Source organism: Geospiza fortis, unplaced genomic scaffold, assembly GCF_000277835.1.
Source record: "Geospiza fortis unplaced genomic scaffold, GeoFor_1.0 scaffold543, whole genome shotgun sequence".
Taxonomy (NCBI): Eukaryota; Metazoa; Chordata; class Aves; order Passeriformes; family Thraupidae; genus Geospiza; species Geospiza fortis.
In genome coordinates, this window is record NW_005054587.1 from 10,814 (window position 1) to 27,905 (window position 17,092).

The 17,092-nt window shown below is 48.2% G+C and overlaps 1 protein-coding gene across 1 annotated transcript; it reads left to right on the forward strand.

Moving 5' to 3' along the window:
• Nucleotides 1-11,829: 11,829 nt before the first annotated feature.
• Nucleotides 11,830-16,274, forward strand: LOC102037512 (ly6/PLAUR domain-containing protein 2-like). Its single transcript, XM_031064404.1, has 3 exons — nt 11,830-11,881; nt 14,913-15,032; nt 16,063-16,274. The coding sequence occupies exons 1-3, from the start codon at nt 11,830-11,832 to the stop codon at nt 16,272-16,274; spliced, it is 384 nt and encodes a 127-aa protein (XP_030920264.1).
• The last annotated feature ends 818 nt before the right edge of the window (nt 16,275-17,092 follow it).

Genomic DNA, 17,092 nt, shown 5'->3' on the forward strand with positions numbered 1-17,092 from the left:
GTTTTCCTCCAAAGTTTTGTGACTCTGTTGAGAAATGTCTCATTCCCAGAGACAATTGTGTAAAGTGGAAAAGATGCAGAGAATGGAAATGGAGTCTGGGATGGGTGTTTATCCCCCAGCTGTGAAAGAGAAATAAATTAATGGTTAATGGGATGAAATTTAACAGGTCTAAATGACAGATTCTGCACCCAAGATGGAGCAATGCCAGGCACAAGATAAACTGGGAGAGGAGGAACTGGAAATCAGTCCTGCAGAGGGAATCTGACAGGGGTTCCATAGGAGTCACCAGTGTGTCCTGGCAGCCCGAAGGACAAACCACATCCTGGGCTGTGTCCAGGGAGATTATCCTGCTGCGCCCAGCACTGCTTCCCCTAGAACCTTCTGTACAATTCTGGGCCCCACAAATTAGGAATTATGGGAATGCCCTGGAATGCATCCACGTGAGGGCAATAAAGCTGGAGAAGGGCTGGAAGGAGCATCCTTGAGTGCACTGGGTTTGCCCAGTTTTGAGAAAATGAGGATGAGAGGGAACTTCATTGCAACTCCCTGAGGAGGCAAAGTGGAGAGGGACATGCTGAGGTCTTCTCCCTGGGATGCCTGGACAGGACATGTGGGAAAGGGTCAAAGCTGCACCAGGGAGGTATAGGCTGGACATCAGGAAGGATTTTTTACCAAGAGAATGGTCAAACACCAGAACAGCTTCTCGGAGAGATGGTCAGTGCCTCAGGTCTGTCAGAATCTGGATTTCAGAATACACTTTAAATTCTGGTCAGCCCTGAATTGGCCAGGGACTTGGGCTGGATGGGCATTGTAGGATCCTTCCAACTGAAAATTCCAGTCAAGTCTAATGTAATCTAATTTATTCTAATCTAATCTAATCTAATCTAATCCAATCTAATCCAATCTAATCCAACCTGTTGAGGACAGCTGGCTCTTTCCCGATTTCACCATGTTTTCTGTGAAGAACCCCAAAATGGCAAGGGTGGAGCCCAAACAGACCAGGAAGCAAAGCCACAGCACCGTGCGGCTACGCCAAGGTACATGCCCTGCCACCACCACCCCGGTGATTCACCACGAAATAAAAACCAGGGGACACCTTTGCATCACTGAAATGACAGGGGAAACTTTTGTTGGCTCTGTGATTTAGATGTCGACACGAACAAGCCCAAATCCTCTGGCTAAAGTAGAGCTCACAGTTGCCTCTTTCCAACCCAGTGGTGGGATCAGGAGCAGGCAGCGTCCTGAGGGCAGCCAGGGATGCAGGAGGCAAAGAGACAATGCAGACACTCTGTGAAGGTGGTTGGTGAAGGGTGGATGTGCTGCTCTGCCCCACATGACGGGGCTGTGTCTCCAAGAGGACTCCAAGAGGAGAAGAAGAGAAGGGGCGCTCCATCAATATCAGGTTCAGAATCGTGGAATGGTTTGGGTTGGAAGGGGCCTGAAAGATCAACCAGTTCCAACACCCCTTCCACTAGAACAGGTTGTTCCAAGCCCTCTCCAGACTGGCCTTGGACACTTTCAGGGATCCAGGGGCAGCCACAGCTTCTCTGGGAAAACCTGTGCCAGGGTCTCCCCACCCTCACAGGGAAGAATTCCTTCCCAGTATCCCACCTAACCCTGACCTCTGGCAGTGGGAAGCCATTCCCTGTGTCCTGTCACTCCATCCCTTTTCCAGAGTCCCTCTCCAGCTCTTTTAGAGCTCCTACAGGTACTGGGAGGGGCACTAAGGTCACCACAGAGCTTCTCTTCTACAGACTGCACAATCTCAACCCTCTGAGCCTTTCAATATATTTAATAGGATACTAAGGCAAACAGATCCCACACATCACAGCACAGTGAATATTCCACTTATGTGTCACCCTTATTTTCCTTGTCACCTTCCTCCAACCCCATCCAGACAGAGCTGCCATGAGACCTGGGAGTGCTTTCAGGTGCTTTCAGCAGAAGCAAGGTGTAAATTTTAGTCTCACCTCACTCACATGGGGAATAACTTCCAAACCTGCTGAGTTCACCCCCAAACCAGTGGAAATCTTACCTGGGCTCTTCTTCCTCCATCACCCACTTCTACCGGTCCAAATCTTGGAGTTATCAAAATATGAATTGCCAGGACACCAGCACTGCCAAAATAGTGGGGTGTGGAAGAGCTGGATCCATCTGTACCCAGAGCTGAGCACTGTCCATAAACTCTTATTTTTAGCTATGGGGGATGTTTGCTAACCTGGAACCCCAAATGAGGCAATACCCAAAATCCTTGGATGACAGGACAGATATCCAGGATGGATAGATGGGCATTGGAGGCTGACAAGACTAAAGATTTTTCTGGAATGTTACTGCTGGGAAGGCCACAAAGCCTTTCCATTCAAGTGTCTGGCAAAACCACTGTTTATGTTTAGTCCAAACCAGGCCAAACCTTCTGTGTCTCTATCCCAATTTTCCAGTCATGAACGTGGATCAGTTCTCCAGCCTTGAGAGCTCCCAGGCTGGCACCAAACCTGGAATATTTATACGGAGAAGTGAAGGACTGTTTTTCTCTAGTGCCACCACTTTTCTTACCTCAGGCAATTCTTCCCTGCTGTTGAGTGGGTCCATATTTGGGAAAAAAATCTCATCTCTCCCAGAATCATGGAAAGGTTTGGGGTAAACCCAAAGGGATCTTCAAGACCTTCATTTAGTTCCAACCCCCTGCCATGGGCAGGGACACCTTCCACTATCCCAGGCTGCTCCAAGCCCTGTCCAACCTGGCCTGGAACACTTCCAAGGATGGGGGAGCCACAGTTTCTCTGGGAACTTAATCCATTGTTTCCCCTCTCTCACACGGAAGAATTTCTTCCCAAATTCTGATGTAAATCCTCTTTTAGTTTAAAAGCATTTCCTCTTTGTGCTACCACCATCTGCCTGTGTGAAAAGCTGCTCTCCCTCTTTAATAAATCTTCCATTTTGGCTTCATATTCCCTCCATTCTCATCTCCCCATGATCCTTTGGATGAGAATTCAGGTCCCTCAGTCACAGGTGAGGAAACACACCTGGTGTTGCACCTTTTCCATGCTCCATCAGGTGCCTGACAGAGATTCCAGCCGGGATCATCCAAGAATTCCTGCCTCTTTCATCTCCCAGTCATCTCCAGGTGACGTCCTCGTTTACCGTGCAATTGACTTATTATGGTGGATGATCCTCTTTAATCCATGACTTGCATCCAAGCCACCTGCTTGTTCATGATACCCTGATCCTTCCTGGAATTGCTGAGGCTTCCCGAATTTGCGCCACCAGTAAATTCCCTCCTATTTGGCATCTTTCAAGATCTTAACAGAAAATTTTAAGCAAGAGCACTCCAAAAGTGAGGAATGGTGCTGATGAATTTCCCCAGGCTCATATCCCTCTCCCAACACTTTAAATATTTCCAGCTCCTCCACTGCCAGGCCTTCAAAAAATTCTCACCCATCTTATATCTATTTAATTTCCATCTGTGCCATCTTAATAAATATTCCCACATTATTTTGTGTTATTACTTTGCTAAACTTGAAAAAAATCTGAAAATCTTGAAAATCTGACTTTATTAACATGAAAACAGCAAATACAACATTGGATTTTAAGTATTTTTCTGGGTTTTTTATTGTTTTCCTTCCATCAAACCCTGTTTTTACTCCTGGCACTCTATTGAGGTCAGACAGTGGCTGTTACTCCTCCTCTTTTTAATTTAGGGGCTAAATTCTGACCTCATGGTGTTGCCTTGACCAATTTAGAAACAATATTTGGGAGTGGACCTGGACCTGTTGATCTGTATCTCAGTTCTCCAAGAGTTCTGGGATGGAAAACATCCTGTCCTGCTTTGTCCCAGCTTGAACACACTGAATTTTTTTGTTTTGTTCCACCTCAGTTGCTGTTGTTTCTTTTTCTGGGCACTTTTTTTTATGTCGTCTTTACCCTCAAAATCAAAAGCATTTTTATATTGAATAAACAAGTGGTTAATTTAATATTCAGTTTTCATCTATCACTACTTTATTTTGCTTCTCAATTTAAAGGCTAAATAATTTTACATAATATTTAAATAACTTTAAATAATTCATTTAAAATAATGAATAAATAACATTCAATGTCTTTCTTGAGATCTAAGTAATTTTGACTATTGCAAATTTTTACTTCATGTATTTCTTAACCTCCCTCATGTTGTTTTGTCTGCTGCTCCATTTTTTATCCATTCATTTAGGCTTCCCTCTCATCCCTGGAATAATCTTTGAAATTATTCACCTATGTCAGGCCACAGTCACTCTCTCTAGAAATTTTTTTCGCCATTTTTCCTCTTTTTTACAGGGAAAAAACCAAACCCAAAGAGGTTTTTGAATCTTTGATTTCAATGAACCACAAGCTTCACACTTTGCGTCCATACCCTTGAACTTCCAGTTCACTTCTCTTTTTTTCTGGATATCAACAAATATATCTGGATATCAAAATATTTATCTATATATCAACCATATATCAACATTTTTCTGCTTATGTAAAACTGAATCATCCCAAAACTCAGCTGGATGAGGGGACAATATTATTCCAAGTGCTTTACACTCCCGATCCCAGAAATCAGGGTGTGACACCTTAAAAACTTCTCTGCAGGGAGGGAAGGGATGGGCGAGGTAGGAAAGACACGATTGGTCTGTGGTGTAGGAGGCTAAAAGGAGCTGAAGTCGAATTAAATCAAAATTAATTGGCAAAGCCAAATTGCTGTGGAATTATGTAGGATGCCAAGAATCAGGACAACAAATGCAGAGAGCGTTGGATGTGGTCATTGAAATTGGACACGTGGATGGATGGGAAGGAGCTTGTTCCTGCTGGGATGGATTGGCAAAATTCAAGGGAAGTCCAGAGCTGGAAGGGACATTCAAGGATCGCCAAGTCCAGCTCCTGGCCCTGCGCAGGACACTCCAAGAATCCCAGAGTGTGCCTGAGAGTTGTTCTGGCAGGGAAAGGCAGCCCCGAGACTCCCCTGTGTCCTGAGCTGCAGGCAGCAGGTGAGGGAGGGATTCTGTCCCCCTGCTCCGCTCTGGTGAGATCCCACCTGGAATTCTGCATCCAGCTCTGGGCTCCAGCAGCAGAAGGACGTGGAGCTGCTGGAGAAAGTCCAGATGAGGCCACGGGGATGCTTCAAGGGCTGGAGCCCCTCAGCTCTGGAGCCAGGCTGGGAGAGCTGGGAATGTCCAGCCTGGAGAAGAGAAGGCTCCAGGGAGACCTTAGACCTTCAGGCGCTGGAAGGGACTCCAGGCGAGTTGGAGAGGGGCTTTGGAAAAGGAATGGAGTGACAGGTCACTGGGGATATCTTCCCGCTGCCAGAGGGCAGGGTTAGATGGGATATTGGGAAGGAATTCTTGGCTGTGAGGGTGCTGAGGAATGGAATTCCCAGAGAAGCTGTGGCTGCCCCTGGATCCCTGGAAGTGTTCAAGGCCAGGCTAGATGGGGCTTGGAGCAACCTGGGATAGTGGCAACTGTCCTTGCCCGTGGCAGGGGGTGGAACAAGATGGTTTTTAAGGTCCCTTCCAACACAAGCCGCTCAAAACACACACATTTTACATTCACTAAGAAGAGGCTTCCAGGTGACCCCATCTCCACCCTTGCAGGGCTCCCTTTAAAGCCAGTGAAGGGAAGCAGGCAATCCCCAGTGCCATCCACTTCTTGATGAAGCTTTTGTGTGATGACATTTGGTTTTGTCTGCCTGATTGGAAAAAGAAACAGCTCCAGTGAGTCACCCAGGAGCCACTTATGGTAGAGAAGAAAGGCTGTGCTTAGGCCAGGTGACTCCCACTCCAGACTTTTTGTCCTGCTTCAATCTGCCCGCGACTCCACAAATTTTCAAAGGCTATTTCTGCTGTGTTTTCTGCTAATTGGTGCTCACACAACTTTATGCCTTGACCATACAGACCCCAGTGACGGGACTTGGCTTCCTTGTCACGCTATTCCCATTATTGTGCTGGATTCCCATGGCAACACCCAGCACAGGCTAATTTTATTACTTAGCAGGGGTTACTTATTTAGCTTGACTCATCCAGATCTGTATCTGGCGACAGACTTTGCTGCCAACCTGTCAGTCAAAGGCACTGATGATGATGCCGAAGGTTGACAAAGTGATGTCAGGCACTTCTCACTCACAGACTCGTTGACAGTCCCCGGGTTTGACAAGTGACAAATTCGTGGCGAGGCCTCTGTTTCCTTTCTCTGCACAACCAAAGTTGATAAAGAGGGAAAATCTTCCTGATAAAGGGAGGGAAGTAGCTCTGTGACTGGCCAGTCTCTGCACGTTGCCCTTGTACTGCAGAATGTTGATAAGAGATCAACAGTGCCATCAGCTGAATAAAGTGTGGAAAGAAATGCTGGAGATTCCCAGCCAACAGCAGCCCCCAGGAATGCTCCCAGCATCCTTCAACCTTGGCTTTTTTAGTGTTCAAGCACCAGAAAAGGGTGGGGTCACCACGCCTGGAAATGTTCAAAAAACCCACATGGATCTGGCAATTGAGGACATGGTTTAATGTGGAACATGGTGGTGGCTGGATTTGGTGATGTCAGAGGTCTTCTCCAACCTTTAACAAGCCCATTATTCCAAATAATCCAAATTTCAGGTGGAAAATCACATGTCCACAGACTTCCTACGTGGTGGACTGTGTATTTATGAGTCACGTGGGCTTTCAAGCAGGGTTGGCAGCAACTGTCACTGGGATGGAAAAGGGAATCACACTGGAATAAAAAGGGAATTTAAAAGGGATCAGGATCCATTCTCTGATCCTGATCACAACTGTCACAGTTCGTGCCTGAATTTCTCATCCTTCCAACCAGAACAACCTTTCTGGAAACATCCTTGGCCCTCAGAGTGTGCCTGGGCATTCCCTGGAACAAATCCAGTGGGTTCAGGACATGAAACACTCAGAGACCGCTTTACACTAGCTAGACATCTCTCAAGTCCATGGTGGGACTGATACAGCTTAAAGGAAGCCTGAAATGCCTGAATTGGGGATATTCATCCCTCTAGGATCCAATCCAGAATCACATCTAGGACATTTTTGCTGTTTTCAGAAAATGCTTGAGGGACCAGCATTCCCAGGGTGGACCAAACACAGGCGATGCCTGAGGGAATTGTCCTCAGTCCTGTGGCTAGAAGAAGAGGAACCTGAGCAACCTGGTCTAGTGGGAGGTGTCCCTACCCATGGTTGGATGAGATGAGATTTAGGGTCCCTTCCAACCCAAACCATTCCATGATTCAATAATTCCAACCGCCACATGATCATACCCCTGGACTCCCCTTTTTTCTCTCAGAGCCCTGAACAGAACTCACCTTTTTGTAAAAATCTTTACATCTTTTTGTAAAAATCCAGCAAGTCTGGAATCTTTCCTCCCATCCTCAGGAGCACCTGCTTTTTAGTCTTGGGATTAGTGAGCTTAAGCCAGAATTTGGGAAATGCAAGTACAGTTCCCTTCTCTGCTTGGAGAGGTTCAACTTCTCACCTCCTATCTTCAGACAGGGGGTGCCAAGCAGCAAAATGAAGCTCAGACACAGAAAAAAAAGGTGTAGGAGCTCTTTAGAGACTGAATCAGAGCTGTGAATCTGGATTTTTTTTTTTTTGGATACTCCCCATGGAGGAGAAACATTTAATACCAAACAGCTCCTGGAAGACAGACCTGGAGTGCTCCTTGGAGAAGGGTTCTCACATTTTCACCTCCTTGGAGAAGGGTTCTCACATTTTCACCCTTTTCCAGCCCAACGAAACCTGAATTCCTTCCTGCCCAGTGGCAGAGTTTCATCAGGAGGGTGGAGACCAACTCCACCCCAACAAGCCCAAAGTCTTGTTGTTGACACACACCCATGAGAGGTGGAACTTCCATTGGGTCATCAAACGTCGCTGCGGCCACGGGCACGGGCAGAGAGGTTCCCTGCCCCCGAGTCACACGTGAAGATGGTGGAGCATCCAAAAAGTCCCCTGGCAAAAATTCTGCCCCTTTGGAATCACAGGAGCTGAACTCCAGGTGGCTGAGTGTAATGATCAACGGTATCTGTATTTTCCTGCAGACCAGTTATCACCAGGATGCTCGGGAATCTGACATCTGGAAAATGGAGCAGACTCCATCCTGCAAATCAGCTCTCAGGAAAGACACTGATGTTGTGTAGACTGATGCCATGGTTACCACGACATGACCACGGTGTCAGATAGGGTTGGTTGGTGTTTGTATCATGGCAGGTGGATCCAGCCTGATTGCAGAGGAGAAGGCTCTGGGGTGACCTTGTTCTGAGCTCTCAGTAGCTGAAGAGGGGCTCCAGGAGAGATGGAGAGGGATTTTGGACCATGGGCATGGTGTGTTGGGATTTTGGACAAGGGCATGGAGTGCCAGGACAAGGGAGAATGGCTTCAAACTGAAAGAGGGGGGGGTTTATGGGATATTGGGAAGAAATTCTTCCCTGTGAGGGTGCTGAGGCCCTAGAACAGGTTGCCCAGAGAAGCTGTGGCTGGCCTAGCCCTGGAAATGTCCAAGGTCAGGTTGGACAGGATTTGGATGATCCTGGGATAGTGGAAGGTGTCCCTGCCCATGGCAAGGGATTGAAACTGGGTGATCTTGAATGTCACTTCCAACCCAAAACATTCTGGGATTCTACGGAGTGCCTCAAGAAAATGTCCAGATTTGGGTTGGACAATGTAGGAGAAAGGTGGTGAAACAGAGAGAGTTCAGAGAAGGACCACCAGAAGGATTAAAGCCTTGGAGAACAAAGGAGTCAGAGATCCCACCAAAGTCTATCCAAGAGATATCCTAGACAAAATATATTTCTGTGGAGAAGAGAAAAATTGCAGAGGTGAGAAATTGAATTTAGTTGAGAGGTGCAACAAGAGCCACTGGCTGTAGGGACTCCCTAAATCATAGTAGAAATATTTTACACCGGACTAATTTCACGTGTGGCTGATAATCAATAACTGGAACAGCTGAGCAAAGCTTGGTGTTCACTCCGTGCCACAGAACATCTCATAAAAGTGTGGTGTTTAATTGTTCAAACAAGAATTGGCTGTAAGGCAAGTTAGAGCAGGAGAAGCAGTTCACCTTCTTATCCGTAAACGCCAAATTTCTGTCATTTGCCTTTCCTGGTATTTGTGATAAGCAGAAAGTGATTATGTCTTCCTATATTGCCTTATAAATCAGGGCAGTCTCCCAGAGACAGGTTGGGAGAAGGTTTAGATTGATCCCACTGAGAATTCCTGAAGGCTTTTGGTGCACAAACCTTTCTCCCTAACACACCACTCCTCGTTGATATTCTCAGCTCTCCAGACCTGAAATGACATTTCAACCAAAGTCCCTTCTGGCTCCTGTCAGTCAGTGCTTAAAACCTTTCCCAGGGCTTATTCCACCCCTGACAGAGACAGAAGGGAATTTTTAGGGCCTCCTGAGTCCTACAAGCTGTCTAAGTCTTACCTAACTGCCCTGTCAAACCACAGCTTCCACATACTTATCAGGTGTAAAGCAGGTCAGGTTTCTTCCCTGCCTTTGCTTACAGAAATAATCCCAATTTTTTTAGTGTTTAATATCCATCCTCAATTTCCAGTCTCATTTAACTTAGGCTTGTCTTAACTCTGCCAAGCTAAAAGGAGCCAGTGTATTCCAGTGTCATTTTTTGGTGTGAATCCTCTTGTCCCACTCTCCTCATTGTTGCTTTGGGTTTTTTTTAATTTTTTTTCATTAGGATCCCATTTTGTGCTTGACAGTGGTAGTGGAATTCTACCTGGGAAGCCAGGAGGCTGCTGACACTTCCAAAATCAAAACCCAAATCCCTCCCATCCCAACACATGCCTGGACACCACGTGGGGTTGTTTGTGTTGGGTTTTGGGTTTGTTTCCAGGGCTCCATCTCTCCGTGAGCTCTTGATTATCTTTAGATGAAGGAATACCTTAGAGGTAACAGACCTTAAAGGTCTCTCCTTGCCTCCACAATTTTACTGGAACGCTCCCAAATCCTCTTTCCCTGAAGCCTGGCACTGCTGCACCTCTGCAGGAGCTCTGGTGTTTTGCCTTATGGAAAGATTGCCAACCTCTCAAAGCCTTTAAGACAGAGTTAAGACAGTATTTAAGTATTTATATCCGTATTCCTTCAACCACACAGATTTATCCCAAAAATTTCTTGGTATAGAGTGATTTTCAGGTATGAGAGGATGTCTGCATGGACATTTCCACTCCACAATGCACCAAGCAGCTTTACTGTGCCAGTCCCACTGTGCTTTCCGTTGAGGCACAACCACCTGGAATGCTGAAAGCACTGGATCTTTTCCAGTTTCATGGCTGTTAATTAGGATATTGCTCAAATGTGCCTTGAGCTGCCCAGTTCCGAACAAGGATCTGGATATAACCAGGTCTGGCGGCTTTCACCGAGTGGATTTTTTCCTATATACGCAGAAAAATATGTTTTATCCAGTTGGTTTTTTTTAGCACCTGAACTTGGAGAGCACAGGGAGATAAAATAAAGGATAATTTTCATTCTTACAGAAAAGGATTAGGGTGTAGGTATTTCTCTCCCTTTCCCACAGCTCTGTCAGCTTTGTGTCATCTGTGGCTGTGGAAATTTTCATTAGCAACGCTTCTCGGGTTACTGGGAACCATCCTCCATCTGGGAAGAAGGAGAGGCTGCTGGGAATGGCAGCAATATTCCCACGTGTGCTGTCATGACAGGTCTGTCACAGGCAAAGCACCTCATTAAAGCTCCTTCACTCGCCTCATCTCCAGCCCTAAAATCTCCAAGTGCTCCAGTGATTCACAAACTTTGCCTCTTTGGCTTATTCAGCTGTTTCATGGGAAATTGCACAACTCCAGGGTTTTCCAATTTGGATCACAACAAACCCACCAAAAATCTATCAGCTTTTCCTGTGAAATATAAAATACCAGCAGCTCGGTCCAAAGGGAGAAGTAAATAATTTCTCCCCAGCTCCAAGCATTTGAAGCTGTCTCCCCAAATATTGGATAAGATACAAAATAAATTATGATGTTTGAAAGGGTTGCCCTGATGTGGATAAAGTGAAATTTGCTATCAGGAAGGCGCTGGAGTGGGAAAATTGATTAATTGTTCCATGCTGGGCTTATTTCCCAGCTTCAAGATAAAATTTGGTAAATAATTGACAGCTTTCCAAAGGGAGGCTGAGCATCCTGCTTTGCCAGCATGACCCAGGACCTGAAACCATATGATTTATCCCAATTCCAGACTTGGAAATGGGATATGGAAGCACCATATCCCACTGGCCTCCAAGCAATTCCCATGCCCAGCAGCTCAGTTAGTAATCAAGGGATCCAGAAACCAGGCTTGATTTTGAGCTGGGTTTGGGAAAACAGGCATCTCTGGGCAACCCCAGTCCTGCCAGCCCGTGGAATCATTTCTCCAAAGCACGTGGAAGCCCAGCCTGCTGTCACTTGCCCCTTGACAGTTGTTGGCCAGCGCAACACGTGTGACACAAGCCAGCTCTGGGCTCGCGGAGCCAGACTGGAAGGAGCAAACAAACCTTGTCACATTCCCCATCCAAGCCCTGGCACGGGGCCACACCTCGCAGTGCCAGCCGTGTTTTTCCTTTTTCCATGGGACCAGCCCCAGGACATAAACCTGGGGAAGAGCCGAGGTATGGCAGGAGTCTGCTCGTTGGGGTGATGTCACCTCATCAGGGAACTCGTTCCTCTGCAAATCCCAATCCAGACTGGAGCTGGGCTTTCCCCTGATCACCCCGAGGGAATCCGCCCACAGGATCAACAACAGCTGATGGTGGAGGGTGGGAAAACATATAAAGCTCCTTGGAGAAGCTCTCTGGATCTGTCCTGGCTGCCTGGATCTGCCCTCAGCATGAAGAAACTCCTGGTGGGATTCCTGCTCAGCCTGGCATTCGTGGAGTTGGGTAAGAACTCCTCATTCCCAACACTCCAGGGCCCCCCACCCTGGGAAATTCCTGGGAAATTCCTGGGAGAGGCACAGGGGGAAAGACCTGGTGACCCCCAGGTAGGGGAAATGATGCCTTTTGTATTGAAGGAGGTTGAAGGAGAGGGTGAAATGGGAAAGGGGAGATGCATTCCTGGTGGGAAGAGCTGTGATGCCTGACTGGGAGCGATGCACGTCCTTTGGATTTCCGTCACCCACATCCAGGGATGGAGGGGACAACCACAAGGCACAGGGCAGGACCAGCCTGGGCAAGAGCTTGAAGTGCCAGTCTCTACTTGAGCAGCCACACTGTCCCATCAGGAATGCTCATCCCGAGCTCCTGACATCCCTAAAACCTCCCAGCTGGCTGCTGGAAGTGCTGAAAGCCAGAAGGTGAAATTTCAGTACAGATAAGGGTGGGGGTATGAGAAATAACTCCAAGGACATTGGAAAGTTTTATTAAACCCTCAGCTCCAGGATTTTCCCTTATTTTGGGAGATAGGAAATTCCCCTGGAATTTCAGGAGATATTTCAGGAGATAGGTGGAAATAGAAAATTCCCCTGGGTCTGTGATGGGTCTGGATCTTGGGCAAGCTGGCAGCAGGGTTTGGCCATCGCTGTGTCCTTCCTCCATGTAGATGTGACCAACTGCAGCCACATTCTGCCTGGAACAGGCATTCCAGGGATGGCACCACCCCAGAGGGGTTTAACCCACAGCCCACGGGGCCCAGAGATCCTCAGGCTGTTTCCATGGAAGATCTCAAAGGAAAGGCAGCCTGGGCAGGGATCAAACATCTCCATCTGAATTCCTGCCTTGGATTTAATGGAATTTCTGAGAAACCACAGAAGGTCTCTAAGAATTTTATGGAAACAGAGTTATCAACCCCATTTGCTTTGTAGTTGAAATCAGGCAGAAATATTTTTTTTTTTGGGATGATCCAAAGGGAAGCAGCTGGTCTAGGCACCTCTGTTGTGGCTGAGGGATGTGTCTGTGACCATTCATGTTGCTGAGTTTTGATATCAAGGAATAGAAGGTCCTGTTGGACAGTGAGGAACAGGGAATTATTGGCTCAGGTCAGGAGGCAGAGCTGTGCCTGTTCAGTTTTCCTGTCCTAGTCCTTATGGATTTGGGCTTTCCTCTTCCATGCAACCTTCCCACAAAACCCATGTCTTCTAAATGCCCTACCCACAGTCAGTGAAGGATGAGGGGGTTGAGGTTTTCCTTCCTTACACCAGCTTTTAACTGGGATTGATTCCCCCAAGGCACTTCCCAGTTTATCTATGAAAATATTGAGGTTTGTAAATGGCATCCACCTCACCCCAAGGGTTGCAGGGCAGTTTCTCAAGTGCCTGAAGCCAGAACTGCTCTGTCCATCCCTCTGTCCATCCATCCATCCTACACATCCGCAGGCATCCAAATGACTGTTGATAATGTGTTACCTCTGTTAAAATATATAGCAATTTTAAGGATTGGATCATGAATCATTGGGAAGGGATCTAGTGAGGTCCTGAGCTGGGATAAACAAGGATGGCTCCCCCACCCTTGTTTACAGGGAGTATGGCCACAAGAAAATTGAAATATTTCCATGAAAAATGCTTTTTACTTCTGCAAAGGGACAAGGAATTGTCTCTTTGAATTGAATTCCTTAGCAAGAGCTAAGGAATGAGAAAGAGAAGTTTTGCAGAAGGCTCTACCCCACAGCTGAATTTTCCAAAGGAGCTGCTGCGAGGAGTAGATGCCTTGAAAATTCCTTTCTGAAGTCAGGTGTTCAAACAAATGCCTTCAAAAATATTTATCCTTATCACAAAGCCCCAGAGGTTCCTCTGACGGCGGAACGGGAACAAAAACAGCGTCGGTGTGAATTTTTACCAATAGATGGCACTGGACGCTTGCAGGTTGTTTTCAGCCGGTGGAAGGAGGGTAGGATAGAAAATCTCAAACCAGGCTGGTTTTTGTCATCAAGCCACACCAGCAGGACTTTGGAAAATCCACACTCTCAGTGTCTGCTGGCTGTGGATGGACAGAGCTCACACTGAGGGTTTTGAGAGCTGCTTTGCATAGATTTGCATATTCAGAGGTGTCCCTCCCTCAGGTGGCAGCCAGCAAGGGTTTGTACATCGTCTCTTCAAAAAGCAGCAGCAGCCCCTGATGAGAGCGGTTTTAGGGCCACACTCAGCCCTCGGGATCTCTGACACAGCTCTGAAATTTGAATCCCACTCTCAGTTACTGATTCCTGCAGAATTTCCCTTAAACGAGCAGGAAGGAGCTGTTGCTGTGAGGGGAGGGATGGGGGAGCTGCCACTGTCACAGCTGGGGAATGCTGCTCTCAGCAGAAGGAGCTGGCTTTTACCATCATGGAACATCCTGATTTGGAATGGGACCCACCAGGATAATCAAAGCCCAGTTCCTTGCCCTGCCCAGGACATCCCAACAATCCCACCCTGTGGCCTGAGAGCGTTGTCCAAACATTTCCTGAGCTCTTGAGGCCGTGACCATTCCCTGGGGAGCCTGTTCCAGTGCCTGACCACTCTCTGGGGGAAGAACCTTTTCCTGATATCCAACCTAAACCTCCCCTGACACAATTTCAGGCCGTTCCCTTGCATTCTGTCACTGCCCCAGAGAGAAGAGATCAGTGCTGCCCCTCCACTTCCCCTCATGAGGAAGCTGAATCCCAAAAAGTCTCCCCTCAGCCTCCTCTTCTCCAGGCTGAATTCTTGCAGAGGATGCTCAGTCCTACCAAAGCTCAAGCTTAGGTCCCTCTAAATTCCCCATTTTTGGGCTGCTGAGGCTACAAAGTCACACTCAGGCCCAGATCCTGCTACACCACCTTTGTCGTCCAGTGCTGGGATTTGTCTTTTTCCCCCCCAGCTTATCCAAGCTTTGCCATTGCCTCCAGACGCGCTTAATTTTGGACAATTTTGGACACTGCTGCATTTTGGTCAAAAAGCTGCAGATTTGGGTCTGTCTTCCTGGCTGTATCACCTCAGAGCCTTTTCTGTCCCCTCTGCAGCCCAGTCCCTGCGGTGTTACATGTGCAAGGAGCCCACGGACATTTCCAAGTGCAGGACACCCATCACGTGTCCCCCAAAGGCCACCGTGTGCACCACGACGCTGCACTCCGTGGACACAGGTGAGTGCCACCACTGCCCCTGAGGGATCCTGGGGAGAACTCCGAGTATTCCAGGACGGGTTGGGTTGGGAGAGAGCCTAAACGTCATGGAACTGCCACATTCCAGTTGACCAGGTTGCTCCAAGCCCCATCCAACCTGGCATTGGACACTTCCAGGGATGGGGCAGCCACAGCTTCTCTGGGAAACTTGTGCCAGGGCCTCACCACCCTAACACCCAAGAATTCCTTCCCAAAATCCCATCTAACCCCAGCCTCTGGCAGTGGAAACCATTCCCTGTGTCCTGTCCCTCCATCCCTTGTCGCAAGTCCTTCTCCAGCTCTCCTGGAGCCCCTTCAGGAAGGGGCTCTGAGGTCTCCCTGGAGCCTTCCCTTGTCCAAGTGAACACCCTCAGCTCTCCCAGCCTAGCTCCAGCTTCTCCATCCCTTGGAGCATCTCCATGGCCTCCTCTGGACCTGTTCCAAAAATTCCACGTCTTTGTTGTGTCAGGATGCCAGAGCTGGAGGCAGCTCCCACTCTTCAGGTGGCGTCTCACTAGAACAGAGGGGAAGAATCACCTCCCTCAATCTGCTGGCTACACTTCCCTTTCCCATCCCAGTCCCAGCTTGGATTACCCTTTAACATCTCTGTAAAAACCCAGGTGAAATTATCCCACTTTAGAGAGGGAAGGAGAGAAATCCATCAGATTTGGAGCCTCACAGAGAAATATCAGGACTCACTGCACTTCTTCCCTCTGTGTTGCCTTTCCTACCCCGATATCTCTGTGGACCCTGAATTTATAGAGGGTGCAAACATCTACGGGGAATTGTATCCCTTGTCCATGCCGGAATGATTTTGGAAGGAGCAGGAGGGTGAGAGAGAGTCAGCAGTGAGAGCTGGCAGGCCTGTTCCCACAAAAAACAGGCTGGGTTAGAGGCACCCATGGATTTGGAATGTCCAGCACCTCCTCTGTCGGTGTTTCTCAATCCCATTTCCCTTCCCTGTTTTTTCCCCTCTCTCACCTCCTCCTCCTGTCCAATCTGGCTCTCCCAGGTTATCCCTTTTTTGGCAACATCACCGTGACCAGGGGCTGTGAGGAGGAATGCCTCTCCTACGACGGGATAGGGGCCCAAAAGCCCAAATCCTGCTGCTACACTGACCTGTGCACGGATGACACCAAGAGCAGCAGCGGGGTGAGGAGCAGCCCTGCAGTGCTGGGTCTGGTGGCTCTGGTGGCTGGCACGGTCCTCCAGTGCTCCCTGTGAGGTCACAAGTGTCCCAGCTCCAGCTGAAATCCCATCACTCTCCCTGCCAAGCTGCCTCATGAACTCTTGGATGCTTTGGGAATGTCCTTCTCCACTGACATGTGGCTTCGCCCCATCTTCAATGCTGGATTCAAGCCAAGAATGGACTTAAACCTGGACTTAACCTGGACTTAAACCCCACAAATCTCCAGTTTCCAGCAGTTTAAGCAGATGTTCCTCACCTTCAGCTGCTTCTGGTCCTCAGGATCCACAGAGAATGTGTTGGGTTGGAAGGAGCCTTCAAGATCATCAGCTCCAACCCCCTGCCACGGGCAGGGACACCTTCCACCATCCCAGCTTGCTCCAAGCCCCATCCAACCTGGCCTGGAACACTTCCAGGGATCCAGGGGCAGCCACAGCTTCTCTGGGAATCCTGTGCCATGTCCTGATTGAGAGGAGCAGACGGATCTGGGCCCAGTTACTTCCTGCCCATCACGGTGTGGGTGGCAACTGCAGAGATCTGGAGCTTAAGTCCAAGGATAAGCTAAGGAATGAGTTCAGAAGGGCTCAGGTTCCATGTGGGAACAGGATGGATTTCTGGAAAGCTCAGCACACCCCCTGCACTGACAGACCAGGGTAGGTCAGACCTGCAACTCAAATTTCCAAGTTTGGCCAGACAAACACAAACACCCCCCTCCCTCAGCTTCTGCCTGAGCTCAGGTTGCAATTGGAGCTCCCAGATTTCCCTTTCCAGATGTTTTAAAGATTATTCCAAGAAAATTCTTCTCTTATTCTGCCCTCCCTGCATCCCTTCAGAGCAGAGACTGCAGGATAGGAAA